This window comes from Natrix helvetica (genome assembly GCF_964273705.1).
Source record: "Natrix helvetica genome assembly, chromosome: 5".
NCBI classification, from domain to species: Eukaryota; Metazoa; Chordata; class Lepidosauria; order Squamata; family Natricidae; genus Natrix; species Natrix helvetica.
The window spans coordinates 24,903,081-24,923,193 of NC_138551.1; the positions used below are offsets into that span (position 1 = coordinate 24,903,081).

Consider the following 20,113-nt stretch of genomic DNA (forward strand, 5'->3'; position numbering starts at 1 on the left):
TAGCCTTAAATCATTTGATTGAAAATAAAGCCTCCTGCCTTTAAGTTTTCTCTGATTAGGATACAGTGTTTCAGAAAATCAACCAAATTCAGACTTAGATATGCAATATCTTTGAGCCTGGATGCTCAGATTTTGCTAAAAGACTTTAAAATTTAAAACTATAAATTATAGTTTGACTTTCAAATCAAGCACAATAATTTCTTACTAGGATATTGCTTATTAGAAATTATTCATGTTATCAATAGTCACAAAGGTATGTTGGCTGTACTCTATCTCTACACATTGTATTCATATAAAAGTTTTATATCTCTCATAGGAAAAATATGTGCTCAATCAAGAAAATACTTTGTTTCAAAATTAATCCTCTAAATTATGGAGATTAAATTATATCTTTTTTTATTTCACAATAAATTAGGAACCAGCTATTATTAACTCATAGTACAGAATATATGCTGTTTAGCAATATATTTCACATATTACAAAACATATTTGTAAAGTAAAATTGTAGAGAATTGTGTATGGGTGTATTTATCTGAATGAGTAGGCCTGAGTATAAGGCATACAAATCTTGATATCATTATTATTCTTTTTAGCAATAAATTCAGCGTGGTTTACGTTTATTAGAGTTAGAATCTAATTTAGATGCTATGCTTACAGTTGGTAAAAAGAAAAGGGAAGGCATTAGTGAAAAAAAGAAAACGTAAACCAAATATTGTATGCACACCTGCATGATCCCATTCCTTAAGAATTAAGGGATGGCATTGTACAACTAAGTAATACAACTTAAAGTAGCTATAAAACAAATATGGCATCACCTGGGTCACTTATGACATATAAGTGCCTCTGTACATGGACAAAGACTTTTTAGCTAATCCTTATTAACTCCTAATATTAGAACTGCTCAAAGTTCTGAGTCTAGGGACAGACTTGACTTGAGCATTTGAAATTCATATAAATTTCTCTGTACTGCAAACCTTACAATATTTCTCCATTTTTTTCTGTATTAAAAAACTCAAAATCTTCTAAATAGAATTTTAGTTATTTTAAAATTATTCCATAAGCTTTTAATAAAATACCATGTGTAGTTTTAAGGAAATGCTCTTTGTCATTATTTATTCAATTAATTTAATCCCTCCTTATTAATTTAAAATTTATAATGTAGAAAAAACTAGGTTTGACACAATTAATTCCTGGGTGATTACTGCAGGGATTTAGCCATCGTCATGAAACAGAAAGTAGAAATTAGTAAATATCAAGTTACATTAACTTTTTTCTAAGAAAGAAAATTTAAGCAATATGACTGTTTACATTTGCTATTAAGTCCTGTGTCCTCAATTAATATTTTAGGCCTTACACTCTTCTGTCCAAAAACATATTTAACTATTTGTGTAAGATTACAGAATGGAATGAAAATTTCATATTTCTAATCTACTAATAAAAAAAGGCACAAAGAATAATAAAACATATTTCATTCATTGGTAATAAATTATGTACTAAAAATTACAGACATTATCATGACATGTAACAGGACCCAAATAATGTTGGTTAATCCCTGTCACGCTTAAGCAGCACAATAATATTGGCGTTATCTTTACTACACCAATATTTACGTGCTGCTACAGCGGAACAAGTATAACAATTATTCTATCCAGGTGCCTATTTAATACATGAAATCAATCTAATCTAGAAAAAAAATTAAATTGGTTTTCTTCCTTAAAATTCTAAAGCAGCAAATAATGACTTGCATATTTATTATGAAACACAAATCATGATGTGCTGCTATAGTACTCTGAGGCTTCCAGAACAAAATTAGGACAATCACTAATAAAATATATTGAGTTATATGAAGTAATAAATTATTTTAGACAGTACCTGTAAAATCAGAAACCTATTATGGTCTAGGTCAATACCATGACTTCGGAGCAAAAGCCCAACATCTTTAAAAGTTGCTTTCTTCCCACTGATATTGTATATTGAAGAATTATCTTTATAGGCTGTTCTGGAAACACAGAAACTGCTGTTGGGAATGACTTCGTAATCATCCCCTTCCTGTTTTGAAGGAAAACAAAACCAGAAAAACAAATCTTAGTATTAAGTCATTGCTCTACTCCAAATTTCAAAATTATTTCATATCACAAATCTTTTATATTCCAGTTCAAAGTTCAAATATAACTGAAGCTAGAATAAATTTTGCAATGCATGTACTGTATTAGTCATACCAGTATTTTTGTTATCACAATGTCTTAGGAAACAAAAGATCCACTTTCAATTGCCAAAACAGTATCAAAAGATTTGAACAATTTAATGTGTAACACACCTTTCTTTCTGAGTAAACATGTAATATTAATTGAGTGGAAGATTCTAAAATAATTGCATGCAGGATTCCACCTTATACTTCCATCTAATGAAAAAGATGCTTTTCTTCTATATTCTGGACCACTTGCATAGTCACTTTAGAATGCTTGTAATATGTAAAAATAAAAGTCTGTACTTGAACACTTGAAATTGCTTTATAATCATTACTATGAGAAAATTTGAAAAAATTGTAGTTGTAAGTTTCAAAAATTACATTTACCCATGCTCCTGCTTCAGAAGCATTTTCACACAAATTTTGATAAAAATCCAAAATTATTTTGTTATTTTCATGTTTGTGTTACTAATTTTAGGTAAGTTTGTTTTCCCAGTATATTTCCTTAAAAATTATTTAATAATAATACGGTAGATAATGCATTTTAGAAAGCTAGTATTAATATAAATGGAAAATTAGCTATGATCTAATTATGTCTAATATCTAAATAGCCATATAGCATGGTTTAAATTACAAGAAAAGATTTTAAGTTATATTTAAATAATTACATTAAAATTACTGCATTTTATATATTCCATTCTTTTTGGTCAGAAAAATACCAACTTTGATATCACTTTTATACAAAATTTAGATTTTTGAGTCAGTAATTTGTTTTTGGCATGATGATGTAAGGTTTTTTTTTTAGGTTTAGACAATATGGGTATTTGGGGGGGGGGGGGTTCTGTAACAGTACAACATTGACATAGGTCCAAAAATTAACTTCAAACTAATCATTGCAAAAGAAATCTCATTAAATGTATAATTTGTAAATTCAAGTAAATTATATTATTTTTTAAAAAAACTTAATACTGAAAGAATTATACATATATGTATGTGTGCGTATTTACATATATATTTTGGATTTTGATTAGAATCCAAACGCGCACACACCAGAATTTTTACCTAGATTTTTTTTTAAAAAAATATTCAGCAATATTTATACCATAATTTGTAGCTGACATGTTTTATACAAACCAAATGTCTAGAATGTTTCAAATTGTGTATACAGTAAACTTTCCCCAATTTAACACATTTACACAGAAGAAAATGAATATGAAATCTGTCAGTGTTTTATAGACAATAATTTGAATAAGAAAAATTCAATATTCCCCCACGATGCTTTTTTCTACATAAATTAAATAAACTGCATGATTAAAAATTCATAGGGCATTATATGATTAGGTTCTTCAGGTTTAAAAAACATACCTTGTCAATTATCTTTTGAAAATGAACTTCTACAGTGCAGCTCTGGATGTCACTATGTTCATCAGAATTGTGTATCAGTACTGAAATTTTTTTGGATCTTATTTTTTGTGCTCGATAGCCAAAAACAAAGAGCATGGAATCAATCACATTAGATTTTCCACTGCCATTAGGTCCAATAATGCATGAAAAACGCTGCATAACACACACAAAATACATTGTAGTTTAATGTTACTAGCAATTGACCTCTCTGCCTTTCACAATGGTTTAAAATATAGTTAAACATGGTGCAGGAAAATATGTAGTACAGTACTAGAAAGCTTAGTTTTTATAGCCAAGCATAAAGCATACAAACTACACCCCTATTAGTTCACATTTCTAAAGTTTTCCCAAAAAAACATACAGTAAACAAAATGCTACAAACAAGTATGTTCATAATTAGCATCAATAAAATGCTTCAAACTGTAAAAGATTATTTTGATTACCGATTGTTATTCATACGTACTAGGAAAATACTTTGTATACTTTTAGCTTCTTGAACTCCACAAGCAACTTTTTAAAAAGTACAAACAATAGTAATTGAGACTTTCATCTGCTCTAACCCCCCCCCCGCCCCACCCCTTCACCACGGTGTTAGTTGCCAATATGTAATTTATTTAACTATTAAGTAAAAAAGTCACAATAAATCTTTACTTCAGCTTAAGTTACATAAACTAGAAAGATACCTTATGAAACGGTCCTAGAATTTGCTCCCCAGCATAAGATTTGAAGTTCTGGTTTACAATGTGAGTTATCATGAGACGAGGAGCTCCAGCTTCATTGGTCATAGCTGGAGGTGGGGGAGGAGAGATGCTACTCAAAATTTCTTCTAAACTTTGATCATCAACTACTCCATCTGATAGTGCTAAAGATATCCAAAAACAAGAAAATTTATATACTTAATAACTACAGCAGACACACACACATATTTTCAATGGAAGTAAAAGCTTCATCTTTTAAAGCTCTACTACTGTAACAGAATCAACATATTTGTACAGCAGACTGAATTACTAAGAACTGAATGCAACTCTCTCAAATACTGAAGGACTAATTCTATAATCAATTCTATTCTCAGAGCAACCATTTATTTTCTATGTAGTACCGTCCTATATTAGAAAATACCTTTATACATATACATCAAAGAAAACAGGGAATCTTCCCATATTCCTGCATTTTCAGGCACACCCAGAGCTACAGCACACTGTGGTTGCTAACTATACATTGCCTTGCAAGTCCTAATGACAGCAACAGCACTACTTCTCAAAGACAGGAAGTTTGTCTCTCTCAAATACACACACACACACACACACACAAACCTGACCATTTATGTTTCAGCAAGGCTTAGACCATTTTCTAACTCCTTGAGAAAATATTTTCTCTGAATAATTAGTATCAATTTTCAGTATCAATCCACTTACTAATATTTGATAAGTAAATTGACTGGCAATTATTTACTTTTAATGGAGACAAACACACACACAAATTTAAAGCATGATCAGTAATTTTCTAACAGTACCTAAGGTACAAATACTACTCTCCAAATGTTTCCAAACTTTTATCTACTTCAATTATTGATGTCATGGTATCACAAGATAAAGTAATTAACTTTTCCTGAAGTTCCAAATTTGCTTTTAAGCACAACTTTTACCTGAACAATGTATAATCACTGCAGAAGCCAGCACATAATAATAAACAAAATCAAACTATAGTGACTGTAATTTAAATTAGGATACCTATATGTTAAGTTAATAAAGCAACATCAGGTCAATAAGAGACTGACCTTGCTGAGGTACTTCAGGGGGGTGCATGATCGCTTCTTTTTCACGTTTCCCATCATTAGAGGACTCCTCCAAGGAATCATTGCCTTTTTGATGGGCTGCCGTAGATACTTTAGTTTTTTTGCTTGGCATGATTTCTGTCTCGTGTTTCAATTCCAAATAATCATACTATAAAAAGTGTGAGGTTTGTTTTCCTTTGTGCTGAAGTACTAAAAGAGAAAAGAAAAACCCTATACCTAGACTATAAAAACTTGCATCCAGTCCCAAATATTAATTGATCAAGGCAAAGATTTCAAATTGGCAAGCTATTTGTGACAGCGGCATGTGTTTTTCTATCTTTTCATAGCAGATATCTTCCATACTAAGGCAGATTGCATATTAAAAATAAATTACAATTTACAACTCTCATACTATCCCAACAAATAAGTCAAACTAATAAAGAACCAAAAATGAGTTACTAATAAGTACTCTGCAGTACAGAACTAGACCATCTAGCGCTTAAATTCTTTAAAGTATATTAATATGAATTTAAATGAATATAATGGGATCCAGATATGTTGGTTTTATTCTAAAGTCAAAAGCTGCAAAATTGAAATAATTAAAACTCTTTTATAAGAACAGATTTTAAAATTTAGATGGGTTTCCAATTTGAATTATACACGACCATAACGAGATGAAAAGCATCATGAATTTTTTTAGATATTAGCATTAAAGAAATGCCTAAAAATCACTAATCTAGATTAAAGTGTTTGTTTGACTCAGTGTACATGGTATTTTGGAACAATTATCTTTCTGATTTTTAGCAGAAAAAACATACAATTAAGGAAATAGGAAACTTGAGACAGAAGTAAATTGCATATTTCATTTCTTCAGAATCCAAAGAAACCCAATTGACAGGAATGACAATTTGCAATTATTTTAAAAGAAGTTCCAAAAAAACTATCTTATGCAGAGCATTTCGTAAAAAGTAGATGGTTAAGTATCCTTAAAGGGGGAGGGGGGAGAATCAGATTTCTAACCTTCATAAATCCATCACCTCTTCCTCACCCCTCTTAACTTGCATCCATAAGGGGTCGAAGTAGCGGTGTTTTCTAATAGACTTAGGAACCTAATGCAACATATCACTCATCGGATCCCAGCCGCAAAATCAAAACTCTGCTTCGATTTGAATGTACAAGTTTTAAAAATTAGCGTCTTGCCAATTTCTGAAATAATATGTTGGAAGAAGCTTCCCCTCCTCTACACTTGGAAGGAAACGCATGCTGTTTCAAAGTGCTCAGTTGCTGGTATAATCGTTAAAAAAAAAAAGCAGGCTGAGCGTTATCATTTAAACGGCTAATTAATTTTTCTAAACCCCCTCCCCCTATAAACCTCCCACGAAGATCACTTTTTACAGAAATAATACGAATTGAGCGGAATAGGCACTGTGACAGCCTACTTCAAATTAAAAAAATGGCTGTGCGAGAATAAAAGTTAGGGAGTCAACTTGGCGTTTATTAGAGGCAACGGAAAAAAAGCCAACCAATGCCTTCTGTCCCTTCCCCCACGCGGTGGCGGGGAGTGGGAAAAGCGGGGGAGAAGAAAAAGTGTCCGCCGGTTGGGGGAAGGGGGGGGGGATGAAGCAAGTGCTTTTTCCGTACAAGAGACACATTTGCGCGGAATTTCCATTCTCTCAATTGGGCGGAATTAAATACTCTTCCTCATACAGAACAAATAATTATTTACCGTATCGAAGCTTTAACCTCCGGTCTAATCCCAGCGAGTTTCTCAAAATATTATCTCCTGAAGCAAAACGCAGGAATATTATATCCACTGAGGGCTTACCAGGCAGCTACTAAGGATTCCGTCCTCACCCACGAGCGAAGTTGGTAACTAGAAGCGCGGGCCAGCAAGTTTCCGACTAACAGCCCCTGCAGTACCAGCCACCTTCGTTTCCTGCCTGCAGCCTTGGCGGCTTCTACACTCGAAAATGGCGCCCAAACGACAAACTCGTAACGAAATTCGTTAGAAAAGCGCAAAGCATGCTGGGGGAAGAAAAGGGGCAGGCTTCCCTTAGGTTTGAAAGGAGGAAAAAAAAATAATGAAACGCTCCCCCGCGCCGCCATCTTGTTTTCCGTTATTTAGCGAAAAGGTGGCGGATTGTTTTCACGTCATGTTTTCTCAAGGTTTTTTTTTTTAAGCTTACGGGGGAGGAGGCAAGAGGCATACTTCTCAGTTTTTTGAAGAATATGTTTGAAAATTATCCCCAGATAACAAAGGAGAGGGAGGGACCCGAACGATCCTCCCGTTGTGTAGGCGGGTTACTTAGCAACAACCTAGAGATCATGGGATGTTTTTTTTTTAAAAAAAAGACTGATTACAGCCTTTACTTTTAAAAAAAACATTTAATTTTGTGTGTATTGATTAAACTTGACAGGTTGGGCTTCTGACGTCAGGGCTGACGTCATGCGCTCGGGGATACCCGAGTTTGGGGGAGAGAGAGAAAAGGAGAGTCAAACCTCATGGGGGAGGGTGAAGATTGCTAGGGATTAGGCATAGGAACTCTCGCGGGAAGTAGCTATAGAAACCGAGCCGCTTCTCCTCACGGTGGAAAACGGCGAAGAAGCTCCTCTTTTCTTGGGGAGGTTTTTCAGAGGGTGCGGTTGGGAGACTTGGTGCCTTTAGCTTCGTCGAGGTTCAGAACACCTGTCCTAGGAGAAGCCTACTTTGTTTGTCCTGGCTCCGAGTTCTCTCAGGTAAGTTCTTCCTATATAGACATACCATGACTTTGGACAGGTAAGAAGAGGAAAAAAGTGAGCCGGAGGTAAAGAGACTCAGAGGCGAGTGATGAGAGACTGCAAGTGGGACTGGTCTCCTTGAATTGCCTTCGCCTTCGGAGACTATTGGAGAGCTGCAAAGGACAGGATTATTACCATTCCTGGTCATTGCTCGTCAGAGAAGGGGTTAACTATGATCAGACCTTCCCTTGGCCAAATCTATCTGCAGTACCAGAAACTGGATAAGTGTAAGTATGCAAATCCCTGATGATACCTGTCACTTTCACGGTAAGAGTTATTTGGGAAGTGAACACTCTGAGGCTTTGTTTTGTTTTGTTTTGCTGTATACCACTGCACAGGGAAACTCCCCTTCTTGAACCTTTTCTTTCAAGCTCAGTTTGTCATATAAAAATATCCTAAAAGATTTCAGAACTTAAAATTAGTGCAGGTATGGAAGTGGTGGTTCCAGTTAAAATTCAGTAGATTCTGAAATGAAGTAATATTTGCTACTGCCTACCTTCCCTGAAATGCTAACACTTTATTACATTATATCTTTTAGTACAGGGGTCGCCAATCTTTTGGACCACAGGGACCACTAAATTCATAATTTTAAATCCCGCGGACCACTGATATGATTTTTTTAAAAAAATAAATGGTATTTAGTGCAATATAAAAATGCAAATAATTTTTCTGCGGACCACCAACATTTTCACACAGACCACTGATTGGTGACGGACGGCTGATTTAGTATTTATTCCGAGGCTTTGAAACAGGAAGGAAACTTAAAACTTCTCGTTATCATCATCTTATTAGAGAGAGAGAAAAAGAATGCTTCACTATTAAACAGAGGCAAATTGCATATTTTACTCTATTTTCAATTTTTTTTGCCAAATTAAACTGCATGAAAAGATGAATTCAGGAGTCCATAATCTTACTGAATACCAGAGTCTTCCAATGTAGAATGCCAATTAAAGGTTAAAGTACATTGCATGTTATCAGTGTGTTTTCAGTTATAATGTGACAGAGAAGATTTTCAGTTCTTTTAGTATATATTTCCCTGGAAATTTGAATTGAAGTTCACATTTGTGGACATTTGCGACAAGAAATGAAAGGAAGGAGTCCCTACGGATTTTACTCTGCTAGCTGTTGCCGAATATAGGGAGTGGCTCCCATCTCTGTTTCAAGGCCATTGAGCCAGTGCTGTCCGAAGACATTTCTGTTATCATGGAGCCAGCATGACATCACAGAATGCTGTTTCCTCCTAACAAAGTGATACCTATTTATCTTCTTGCATTTGGATGCTTTTGAAATGCTAGGTAGAAAGACAGGTTCTCATCCCCATTGTGCAACCCTAGGGTCTCGAATCCAGACTTGACTTTCCAGCCTACAAGCCCAGTATCTTAAATGTCCAAGCCATCACACCACCCTGAAAGAAAATATTTCCAAAAAGTGTTTGTAAGAGTTAACAACTATGGTTCAGAGGTAAAACTTCATTCTCATTTGTCTAGTGTAATAAATTTAATGAAAGAGATAATTATAGTGTAGTTATAATAAAAAAACAAAATTAAAGATCTACTGATAAATCAGGCACAGTCTCATAGAAGTTAACAGGCATATAACCTGAAGTAGTATAGGCCAACTCGTCTATACGTACAGCATACTGCAGTTGTAAAATTATGGGCTCTCTGGTTTTCCATCTAAGAAAAGCATAGTGTGTAATGAGCTCCCTCTGAAATTCAGATAGCTTTTACCAAAAGCTTGCTAACAAGTGACTAAATAATAATACAAATATTTCCAGTACTGTAGAATTTATCCCTTAATTTGCACTCTTGGTGTGTTCCTGTGATAATCTCTTACAGTAGAAAATACAACTCTGAGGGGCCTTAGAAACCAATACTTTTATTAAGCAATATGTTTAATAGATTCTGGAATATTTCATGTAAGGGAATTGCTGCTGCTAAGATTAACATGTTGACTGGGTGTCCTATTAAGCCATGGTGTACTTAATTGGCTTTGCTTCTTGTGTAAATATAGTCATTGTGTCTTCTGAATGATGTAGTGTAACATAGGAATCTAGCCATTTAAATCGAACTAAGATTAAATTATATGATCGCAGCTAATTACTTTTCAAAACAAGTAGGTAGAAAGTAGGTTGTATTTGATTTGTGACCAGTGTGGTCCTTTATCATTTTTTAAAATTCAAAATTAAGATTCTTAAATAGAGAAAATGTCTCCTTTCTGTTGTTTCCAGAGAGAAGACATTTACATGCATATTTCAGAAAAATGACAAATTAACTCTGTTTTACAGAGCAAATGATTTCCATATATTATTTAGATGCTGTGATGTTATGCACATCTACACGAAAGCCCAAGTTAAAACTTTACATCTTGCTTCTAAGAAAATAATCACATTCAGTGCCACATATCTAGAGAGTCTGTTCAACAGCTCTGTTCATTTTTAATATGTTTACTTTTTTATGGATAGTAATTGTAACATTCTTTGGTTCATCTTAGCTAAAGAATGGGGAATAATACATTGTTACCCTAATAAAAGTATGCTTTCAGTGTCATTTATACTAAAATGACTATCAAGGTTAATCTAAATCCTTGATTTATCCTAATAATATAAAAATTGCAAACAAGTTGTGAAAACTTAGACAGGTTTATTTATTTATTCATTGAAAACAATAGACTATAGAGTTATAAAGTGTACTGAAATTTTGATGTGAAATACCTGTAGAGGAAGGTTATGTGATTAAGATAGAAGTTAGCATGATTTTTGTAAACTGTCTTATATAAACTTTTATATAAATATGTGTTAGCAATTGCACTGAAAAGTGGAAGCTCTCTGCATCTTCTCTAGTGCAAGGAAAAAGATTGAATCAGCAATTGCGAGAGTAAGACAGCCATTATCAGAAACAGAATCTGAATATTCATTCACACATAGATATGAGATTGTGAGCCATACTGTGATTTATTGAAACTTGTTTCATTTAAAAAGTACTGTATGAAAAACTTTATTTTTGAAATACAGTAACAAAGCTGTACTCTCATATTACATCATTCTCATATTTATTTAGTTAATACATGACAGAAGTTTCAGCTATATCGTAACTGGATGAAACAAATTATTTTAAGAACATGTAAATATTGTCTTTTAAATTAACCAGCTCTTAAGCCTGATCTTGCTTATTCTGTGTTATTAAAATGTGCATTTACGCCTAATTGTAGCATTCTCAAAAAGTTCAACCCCCTAAACTTTTTAGAAATTAAATTTATAAGAAATATCTTTTTTTCTTTTCAAATTAAGTTGTTAAATACTCTGGGGCAAACTGATATATCCTGTAGTTGTATCTATTTTAGGCCTTATAAAAACCTTTGTGTAATAATTCTTCAGTGGGTTGTGGTTCATTTATCATAGAACTCCCAAGAGATTAAAAAACGTGTTCTAATTAATAGGACATGCTCTTCTGAATAAGCAAGTGCCTCTTAGTTAATTTTAATGCAAGTAGCTTTCATTGTAGAAATTACATGAGATCCAATGTTTTGCAGAGCATTTTGTATTATTTCCTGTTTTTTAATAGATAGATATTATTTCTTAATCTTCAGTTTATACCAGGAAATGGACCCAAGGCTTTTAATACTAATATTTAATTATGGTACCATTTTGGTCAATATTTTATCATTCTTATGCATATAATTATATTGCGTTTTTATTAGCTTTGGCCAGAGGACATATTAGCTTACAATTTATTAATATTTAATTTTTATGCAAGTGTGTATTGTTACATTTTAGGGCAAAATCCTAAAGAATACCCTGCTTCCTCAAAAATAACACCTCCCTGGATAATAAGCCCAATCAGACTTTTGAGCACATGCGCTAAAATAAGCCCTCCCCCAAAATATTGCAACACAGCAGCAGCCATGAGGTGACTACACTCACCGCCTCCTGCACCTCAAAAATAATAAGACCTCCCCGAAAATAAGGCCAAGTGCATATTTTGTGGGTCAAAAGAAAATAACACCCTGTCTTATTTTCAGGGAAACACGGCAGATAAAATGTAATAGGTCCTTTAAAATATGCTTATGTGCTTAAAACATAAGCATTCCAAAGATATCAGCAATACTTTAGGATTTTTGTTTTATGATTAAAATTTAAAACAACAGCTTGAAATAATTGAAATGAACCTTTGGACTGTGCCAGAATTGTTCACAGACACATCTTTGGGAGGTAGAATGTTTTCTACATTTAAAAGCCCCCCCCCCCGCCCTTTATGCCTGCCAATCAAATTGATATTAAAGAAGAGCTTTCAAACAGGATCCTTATCACAAATGTTACTCAGGGTTAGTTAGAAGCAGCTGATTTTGTGCCGAAGCTTGATATGAATATTGATAGGACAGAGCACATTGAGTGGATCTTGGAAATACTTGGGCAACCAATGCAATTGATAAATAATATTCTTTCACATTTTGGGCACTTGTATTTTTAGACTTCTTCAAAGAAAGCTCCTTATGGAACACAGTGAAATAGTCTAACCCAGCTGTGAATAATGTATAAAATGGTCAAGGTCTAATAATAGACATAGGTGATGGCTAAGATAGCAAAAAAATCGTAGGCCATCAGTAGAGCTGAAACCTGATTGTACAGGGGAATTAAGCTTATTCCAAGAAAAAGCTCATTGTTATCTCCAGGTAGATTCCTACATTTGAAGTAAATTACCTGCCAACTTATATATATATTTCAGCTTCTTAACATTTAATGGTTCCAAAACCTCTTTATATCTGTTTTGACTCCACTATATTTCTGGAGTTTATAAATAGAAAAAAGAAGATTGTTTTGTATTGTATATTACATTGGTAAAATTATTACAGGAAATTTTAGAAGACTGTTACCAGCTGATTTATATACATGTTATCTTCATAAACCAACAATTATAAAGTAGAGTTGAAAATTCAGAAAAATTGAAAAATATCTCTGTATTGCTACTTTGGACAAAACAGTCCTTAAAATATATTTGCATTTCTTAAAGTGTTTGTCTATTATGTAGGCTTGGAGGATGGTGTATTAATGATTTTTTAAATATTTACAGTTGTAACGCAATCAAGACAACATTTCTTCGTCAATGAATCTGCTGGCTTATCAGCACAGAAAATATAGTCCAAATGAGGTTAAAGATATCACTGCTAAAAGAACCAAAACATATCCTTTGTGTCTGAAATAATGTTGTCAATGTAGTGGATATTACATTTCTCAATGTTTGTAGTAATTTATATTTTTAAAAGGGTGCATTATAAGATAATAAAATATGTGGTGTCCTGCAGTGAAACAAGCAAAGTCATTTTGTACAAATCAAAATCCCCCCTGCCATTTAAGAATTATTTTTTACTCATCTTCAATAAAATATTATAGTGGTATAAAGAAAAAAATAGAATGAAACGACATCATTTATGAAATAATAATTGCATGATCCAAGTATGTAAGATATCTTGGTTGAACATGTCAGCCTAAAGTTTGGAGAAAAACTATATTATGTTTGTAGACAAATTTTGACAGACTTGGGTGTTAAAATTCCCAACATCAGGATCTGTTTCCTATGTATTCTGGAATAATTTACTTCATTGTAAGGGAAATCTTGATTATTGTAGATGTTTTTAGAATTGTTTGGTTGTTTCTTCAGAATAAGAACTTAGTGGAAACACTAGGAAGAAAAATCAAGCATTAATTTCAATTTATTAATCAAATTTGTGTGTTGATTAACTCCCAACTACTATGGCAGCTCACAAGTAAAATGAGAAATATCATTAATAACAAAGGAAAATAAAAGATGGCAAGAACAGTGAACTAAATAATGAAACAAAGGATTTCGCTCTCCCTCACCAAAGGTTTAGCCAAAGAACCAAATCTTCAAGTCCTTTTAAATAACGGCAAGGAGTGACCAGGGGATCTGTGGGACAACTTCATTCTAGAGTATAGGTATTGCTACAGAAAAGGTACACTTCTGAAGTCCCAATAAATGCATTGTTTAATTGAAGAACTCAGAATGTGCAAATCCTATAATCAGGATGGCGAACCTATGGCACGCGTGCCACAGATGGCATGCGAAGCCATTTGTCAGGGCATGCGAGGCGTTGCCCTGTGAGCTGAGTTCAGCCTTTGTAAAGCCATTTTTTGCCCTTCCCAGGCTCCAGAGGCTTTATAGGAGTCTGGGGAGGGCAGAAAGAGCCTCCCCCGCCCCCGGAGGCCCTCTGGAGGCTTCAGGAGCTTCCCTGAAGCCTCTGGAGTGCAAAAAACCGGCCCTATGGGCAAACTGGAAGTTTGGGAACGGACTTCCGGTTTGCTCGTAGAGTCGGTTTAAGCCCTCCGGGGGCTTCAAGAACCTTCAGGAGGCTTCACTGAAGCCTCTGGAGGACTAAAAATGACCCTACAAGCAATCCAATCGTAGGGTCGTTTTTAGTCCTCCGAAGGCTTCAGGGAAGCCTCCTGAAGGTCCCTGAAGCCTCCTGTGGGGGCTCCGGGGGGCGTGGGAGGCTGTTTTTGCCCTCCCCTGGCTCCTATAAGACCTCTGGAGTCTGGGGAGGGTGAAAAAAAGCATGCAAAAATGGGAGCACCTCTCGTGCACTGGGGGGTCATGCATTGCATTATGGGTGCGGCATGCCTGTGCATGACCCCCCTGCACTCCCCCCCTTTTGGCACGCAAGCCAAAAAAGTTCACCATTACTGCCCTATAAAATTTAATAAGTGGGATATATGCTATTGGGGTAAAATGTCATGTTGGCTTTATAGGTAATGACCAAAACCTTAAGTTATACCCAATAGCAAACTGATAACCAGACATATTACATGGACATAGGATACCTGAGGAACCACCTCACTTGATTGGATTAATCTACACCACTCATTCCAGTGGAAAGGGCTACTTTGGATCCCATTAGCCAAAGAATTTCAACTGGTGGGATCCAGGAGAAAAGCCTTTTCTGCTATGACCTCCGCCTCTGGAATATTCTCCTGTCAGAGGTGAGGTCTGCTCCCACATTCCTGGCCTTCAGGAAGAGCCTAAAAACTTGACTGTGCCACTTGGCCTGGGGCTCCAGCAAGGGCTCTGCTACATTGGAGCACGGCTGATGGAATAGGAAAAGTTCTCACCTCCTGGACACCCATCACCATTTATTCTCCTGTGCGCTGCTTGGAGAGTCCAAGCATGGATTAAACTCAGTCCATTCACCCAAGGACTGAGTTGAATTTCTTAACCACGCCTCCCCTCCTCATTGAGGAACAGTTCAAAAACTCAGTCCAGTCCAGTTCGGACATGTTTTGGGGGAGGTCCTCAATCCTTGTTCAAATAGACTGGGACTCTCCTTTAGTTAGCATAGTACCTTTCTTATTTTTGTCTTTAGTTGATAGTCAGCTCTAAAATTTCATAATTTTTCCTTATATTTAAATCGCTGGTGTGGAGCTTTGGCGCCAGAGGAACATCTAGTCCTCATCCAAACACAGTAGTCTAGACCCCGCTGAAGTGGAGGTGGGCAGAAAGAGCACTAAAGGGAAGGGGAGCCCTAATCCCAAAGACGACAAGGCCCTGTTCAAGGTTGAGGCCCGGAAGGCAGAGAAAGCCTGCCACAAGACCCACCAGGCAGCTGTCTCGTCCATCAAGGCTTCCACCTCAGCATCATTCTTTACTCGGGCCTCGCTGCTTTGGCTGAGACAGTTGCGATCGAATCCTCCCTCGGAGGGTTCCAGATGGAAGAATGACCTTAACAAAATCATAGCAGCTGTTGAATACTCAGATGATGCTTCTTTCAATGCTGCCAAGTTTGCCTCCCGGGCACTGGCCTCCAACGTGACTTCACACCATCTGCTGTGGCTCTGTCACTGGTAGGCGGATGTGAAGTCGAAGTGGAAGCTTGTGTCCGCCCTCTTCAAGGGCAGACAATTGTTTGGGGAGACACTAGACAAGTTCTTGATTGAGACCAAGGATAAATGGAAGGTTCTTCCATCTACTTCCAGAAAGACAGATAGGAAAAATAACTCCTTTTTTCGGAAGCAGTCCTTTCAGGGGAATGACTCCTCGGGTGCGGGTCCCTCCTACCAGAGATCCTATCCCCAGGGCCAGGAGAGGGCAACCTTCAGAGGAGCAACAGTGGCACCCCTTTCGCAGCAGCTCCAACAACCGCCCTTACCATAGGTCCAAGTGACCACCAACAGGATCCTCCCATAGGTGGCTGTCTCCAACTTTACGCCGCCCAATAGGAGTTGATCACCATGTATTGGGTTCTCAATACATGACCCTAGAGTTCCTCTCCCTTCCCCTGTGGGCCTTCGTCCGCTGTCCAGTCCCCGCCTCCCTTCCCAAAAGAGAATGCATGCAGGCAGAGTTTCTGCATCTCCTTCAGATAAACGCCATATAACCAGTCCCCATAGAGCAGGAGAAAAAGAGGTTTACTCCATTCTTTTCCTTGTCCTGAAAAACTCCAGGGGGTGGAGAGCCATATTGGACCTAAAAAAATCTAAATTGACTTTCACAAAGATATTGGCAGTTGTAGCAGCCCATCTGTGCTCCTGTCCAATACGTCTTCTTTGTTACCTAGACCACATCTTGATCCAATCAGTGTCCACCGAACAAGCTCTCAGAGATGTTCGAACCACCATCTCGACCTTACAGCATCATGGGTTCTCGGTGAACTGAGAAAAGAGTCAGCAGTCACCATCGACCCACACCTTATATCTTGGAGCACTCATAGACTCAGATTGTTGCCAAGTGTTCCTGTCACCAGACCGCAGGCGCAACCTCACCACTCATACACTGGAGGTGAGAGTGAACCAGGTTGCGTCCATCGTGTGCCTTACAACTTCTGGGACTCATGATTTCATGCATAAACATAGTTCCCTGGGCATGCCTTCACGTGAGGGAACTGCAATGGTTCCTCCTACCCATCCAGCGGCAAAAGCCAGCAACTCCCAGACGGGTTAGACTGCCTCCAAAGGTAAAACAGTCTCTCCAGTGGTGGGAATCTCACGCGGTGACGAAGGGCTGCCTCTTCAAAGAGCCGGACTGCTTGGTGGTCACAACAGTTGCAAATCTCCAAGGTTGGAGCACCCACTTCCAGGAGCAAGTAACACAAGGCAAGTGGTCACAGAACAAGGCAGCACACAACATAAACTGGTTAGAGTTAAGGGCGGCCAGGCTAGCCTTACGCTACTTCTGGAAGGATATTGTGGGTCACCATGTTCTGGTACTCACAGACAATTTAGCGACAAAGGCGCACATCAACCGCCAGAGGGAACCAGGTTCAGGGCCCTGATGGTGGAAGCAGAGGCCCCAGGTAGGTGGGTGGAACGTCATCTGGCCTCCTTACGTGCGGACCATATCTCGGGAGTGGACAATGTGAGAGTGGACTGGCTGAGCCGGACGACCATTGACAATGCAGAATGGCATCTTCATCCATCTGCGTTGTTGATGGTCGTCCGGCTCAACCAGTCCACTCTCACATTGTCCACTCCTGAGATATGGTCCACACGTAAGGAGGCCAAATGACGTTCCACCCACCTTCCTAGGGGCCGCCTTCGCTACCTGGTGTCAGATGCTTGACATCATGCCCATCTCAGCATTCATCCCACAACTACTGGACTTCTTGCAGGAGCGGTTGGATAAAGGATTGTCCCCCAACACCCTTCGCCGAGAAGTGGTCGCCCTCTCTACCATTCTAACTAGGCATTCAGCTGTGTCCTTTGGACAACACCCTCAGGTGAGAAGTTTCCTCAAAGGGGCATCTAACTTATGCCCGCCCACAGTCCACAGGTTCCCTACTTGGAAACTTTCGTTTGTTTTGCAGGCCCTGACTAAGACCCCATTTGAGCCTATACGTTCCATCGGCCTTCGGCATCTGACTCTGAAGACGTCCTTTCTCATAGCGATACCGTCAGCTAGGAGGATGTTGGACTTGGCGGCTCTCTCGATCCGAGAGGACTTGTACATCTTTCACACCGACCGGGTCACCCTCCGGCTAGATCCGGCCTTTCTACCAAAAATTAGCTCTATGTTTCATAGAGCTCAAAAAGTGGTACTCCCCAACTTCTGCCCTCGCCCTCAGCATCCCAAGGAACAAACCTGGCACTAGGTAGACATTCGGAGAACGGTTCACAGGTACATCAAGAGGACGGAGGGATTTCGCCTTCCTGAATCGCTTTTCGGCTCCTTTCAGCCAGGTTTCATGGGATGCAAAGTGTCACTGTCCATCATCAGTTGGTGGTTGAGGGCTTGTATTAAGCTGGCCTACCAGCACCAGGGTAGGGCGGTACCACCTAGACTCACAGCTCACTCTACAAGGAGCGCTGCTACCACAGCTGTGTGGGTGACAAAAGCTCCTGTGAAAGAGATCTGCAGGGCGGCCACCTGGTCATCCCCAACTCTGTTCATTAAACACTATCGCATTGACTCCTACGACGTGGCCGAGGCGTCTTTTGGGAGGAGAGTGTTGCAAAGGGTTGTGGCGACTCCACTCACCTGGACGATCCTGTTTCTCTCCCTGGGGCCTTATAGCTTGAGTATGTCCAATGCTTGGCTCACCTGAACAGTCATTCTCTGGGCGTTGCAGGAGAGTCCAACCCCGCCCTGGGGTTTCTTCTCCTTCTCTATCAAATCGCCTCAGGCTGCGTGGAGCAATGACATTGTGGACAAGTCCGGAGGACACATCATGAACACGTCTATCACAGACTGCGCCTTCGTTTTTGAACTGGTCCTCAAGGAGGGGAGGCGTGGTTAAGAAATTCAACTTAGTCCTTGGGCAAATAAACTGAATTTAATCCATGCTTGGACTCTCCCGCAGCACCCAGAAAACAACGGTTCAGGTAAGCCAATGGTCATTTTTAACTTTTAACTTCTCTATTCAAGTTTTTCTAATTGTAATTGTTTTTAGCATTTTAAAACCTATTATATTGTAAGCTGCCCAGAGTTTTCATATCAGTGAGATGGGTGGCATATAAACTTAATAAATAAAGTGTCTACATCTACCTTCACTATTGCATTCCAATCCATTGAAGCTTCCTGATGGTCTTCAAAGGCAGTTCAGTGTAGACTGTACTGCAGTAGCTAGGTTGCAAAGTGACCAGGGAGAAGTCTGAAGGACCCCCCAATCTAAAGGTGCAGCTGTCACACCAAGATGAAGTAGTGCAAAAATCTGCCACATCTGCCACCTCTTCTTTGAGCAGGATCTGCGAGTCCAGAAAGACTCCCCATGTGGTGCACTACCCCTGAATAGAGAAACACAATCCTTGCCAGGACTGAGTTGGAGACAGTTTCTCCCTATACAAACATATTATCAAACATTTTGAAGAGAAATAAACAGGGCTTGTAAAAAAAAATCATGTTGATCTGCTAAATATTTTGAGAATATGGAAAGCATGTGGAATAGATGTAATTTGAAACCTCATCTAAACTTTTCATTGTTAAACACTTCAATAAAGAGCAAAAAAAGGAATTTTCTATTACTTGATGATGGATTAAAAACATGAATAGGAATAAATAGCCTCAAAATAGAGAGATATAAACACACTTTAACTGTTAAACTTCCATAGTTTGCAGTATTGTATTGCTGTTCTCTAGAAAAAGTTCAAATTGTGAAAGTTCTGTTTAAATTAAACAGGTCAGTAATGATCAAGTCTTAATGTTCAGTAGATTTACAGCTGGATTTGGATTCAAGGCAACATTTTTACTATGTGCTAATCTTTATTCACATTCTCTGAAAAGCAGATGCTGTAATATAATAATATCATTTGAGCACAGCAGCTCTCATACAAACTGTACAAATATTTGTTGTAAATTCTAGGATTAAGCATACCATACAAATCCAGTTTTGTGCTAGAATATTCAGATGATGAGATTGTAAAATAAGAAGTATTGTAATATTTATTGTATCAATTTTTAAAACAAATTTAAACTCTTTGAATAATGCATGAGGCAGATGTGTTACAAATAATTTTATTCCTTAATTCT

At 37.6% G+C, this 20,113-nt stretch overlaps 2 protein-coding genes across 4 annotated transcripts in view; one reads left to right on the forward strand and one right to left on the reverse strand.

Annotated features, from left to right (window-relative positions):
- Positions 1 to 7,382, reverse strand: part of SMC4 (structural maintenance of chromosomes 4) — a 49,608-nt gene extending 42,226 nt beyond the window's left edge. Inside the window, exons 1-5 of one of the 2 annotated variants that reach the window (XM_081954421.1) lie at positions 7,192 to 7,382; positions 5,370 to 5,576; positions 4,276 to 4,454; positions 3,554 to 3,745; positions 1,873 to 2,049 (exon numbers count right to left, since the gene is read on the reverse strand). In XM_081954421.1, coding sequence (XP_081810547.1) covers positions 1,873 to 2,049; positions 3,554 to 3,745; positions 4,276 to 4,454; positions 5,370 to 5,499 — 678 coding nt within the window. In that variant the 5' untranslated portion in view covers positions 5,500 to 5,576; positions 7,192 to 7,382. Of the gene's footprint in view, positions 1 to 1,872; positions 2,050 to 3,553; positions 3,746 to 4,275; positions 4,455 to 5,369; positions 5,577 to 7,092 lie in introns of both variants that reach the window. The other variant, XM_081954422.1, reaches the window with a different exon arrangement.
- A 173-nt stretch (positions 7,383 to 7,555) lies between these two features.
- IFT80 (intraflagellar transport 80) overlaps positions 7,556 to 20,113 on the forward strand; it is a 66,663-nt gene continuing 54,105 nt past the window's right edge. Inside the window, exons 1-2 of one of the 2 annotated variants that reach the window (XM_081954424.1) lie at positions 7,556 to 8,371; positions 13,214 to 13,318. In XM_081954424.1, coding sequence (XP_081810550.1) covers positions 13,287 to 13,318 — 32 coding nt within the window. In that variant the 5' untranslated portion in view covers positions 7,556 to 8,371; positions 13,214 to 13,286. The remainder of the gene's footprint in view (positions 8,372 to 13,213; positions 13,319 to 20,113) is intronic. The other variant, XM_081954423.1, reaches the window with a different exon arrangement.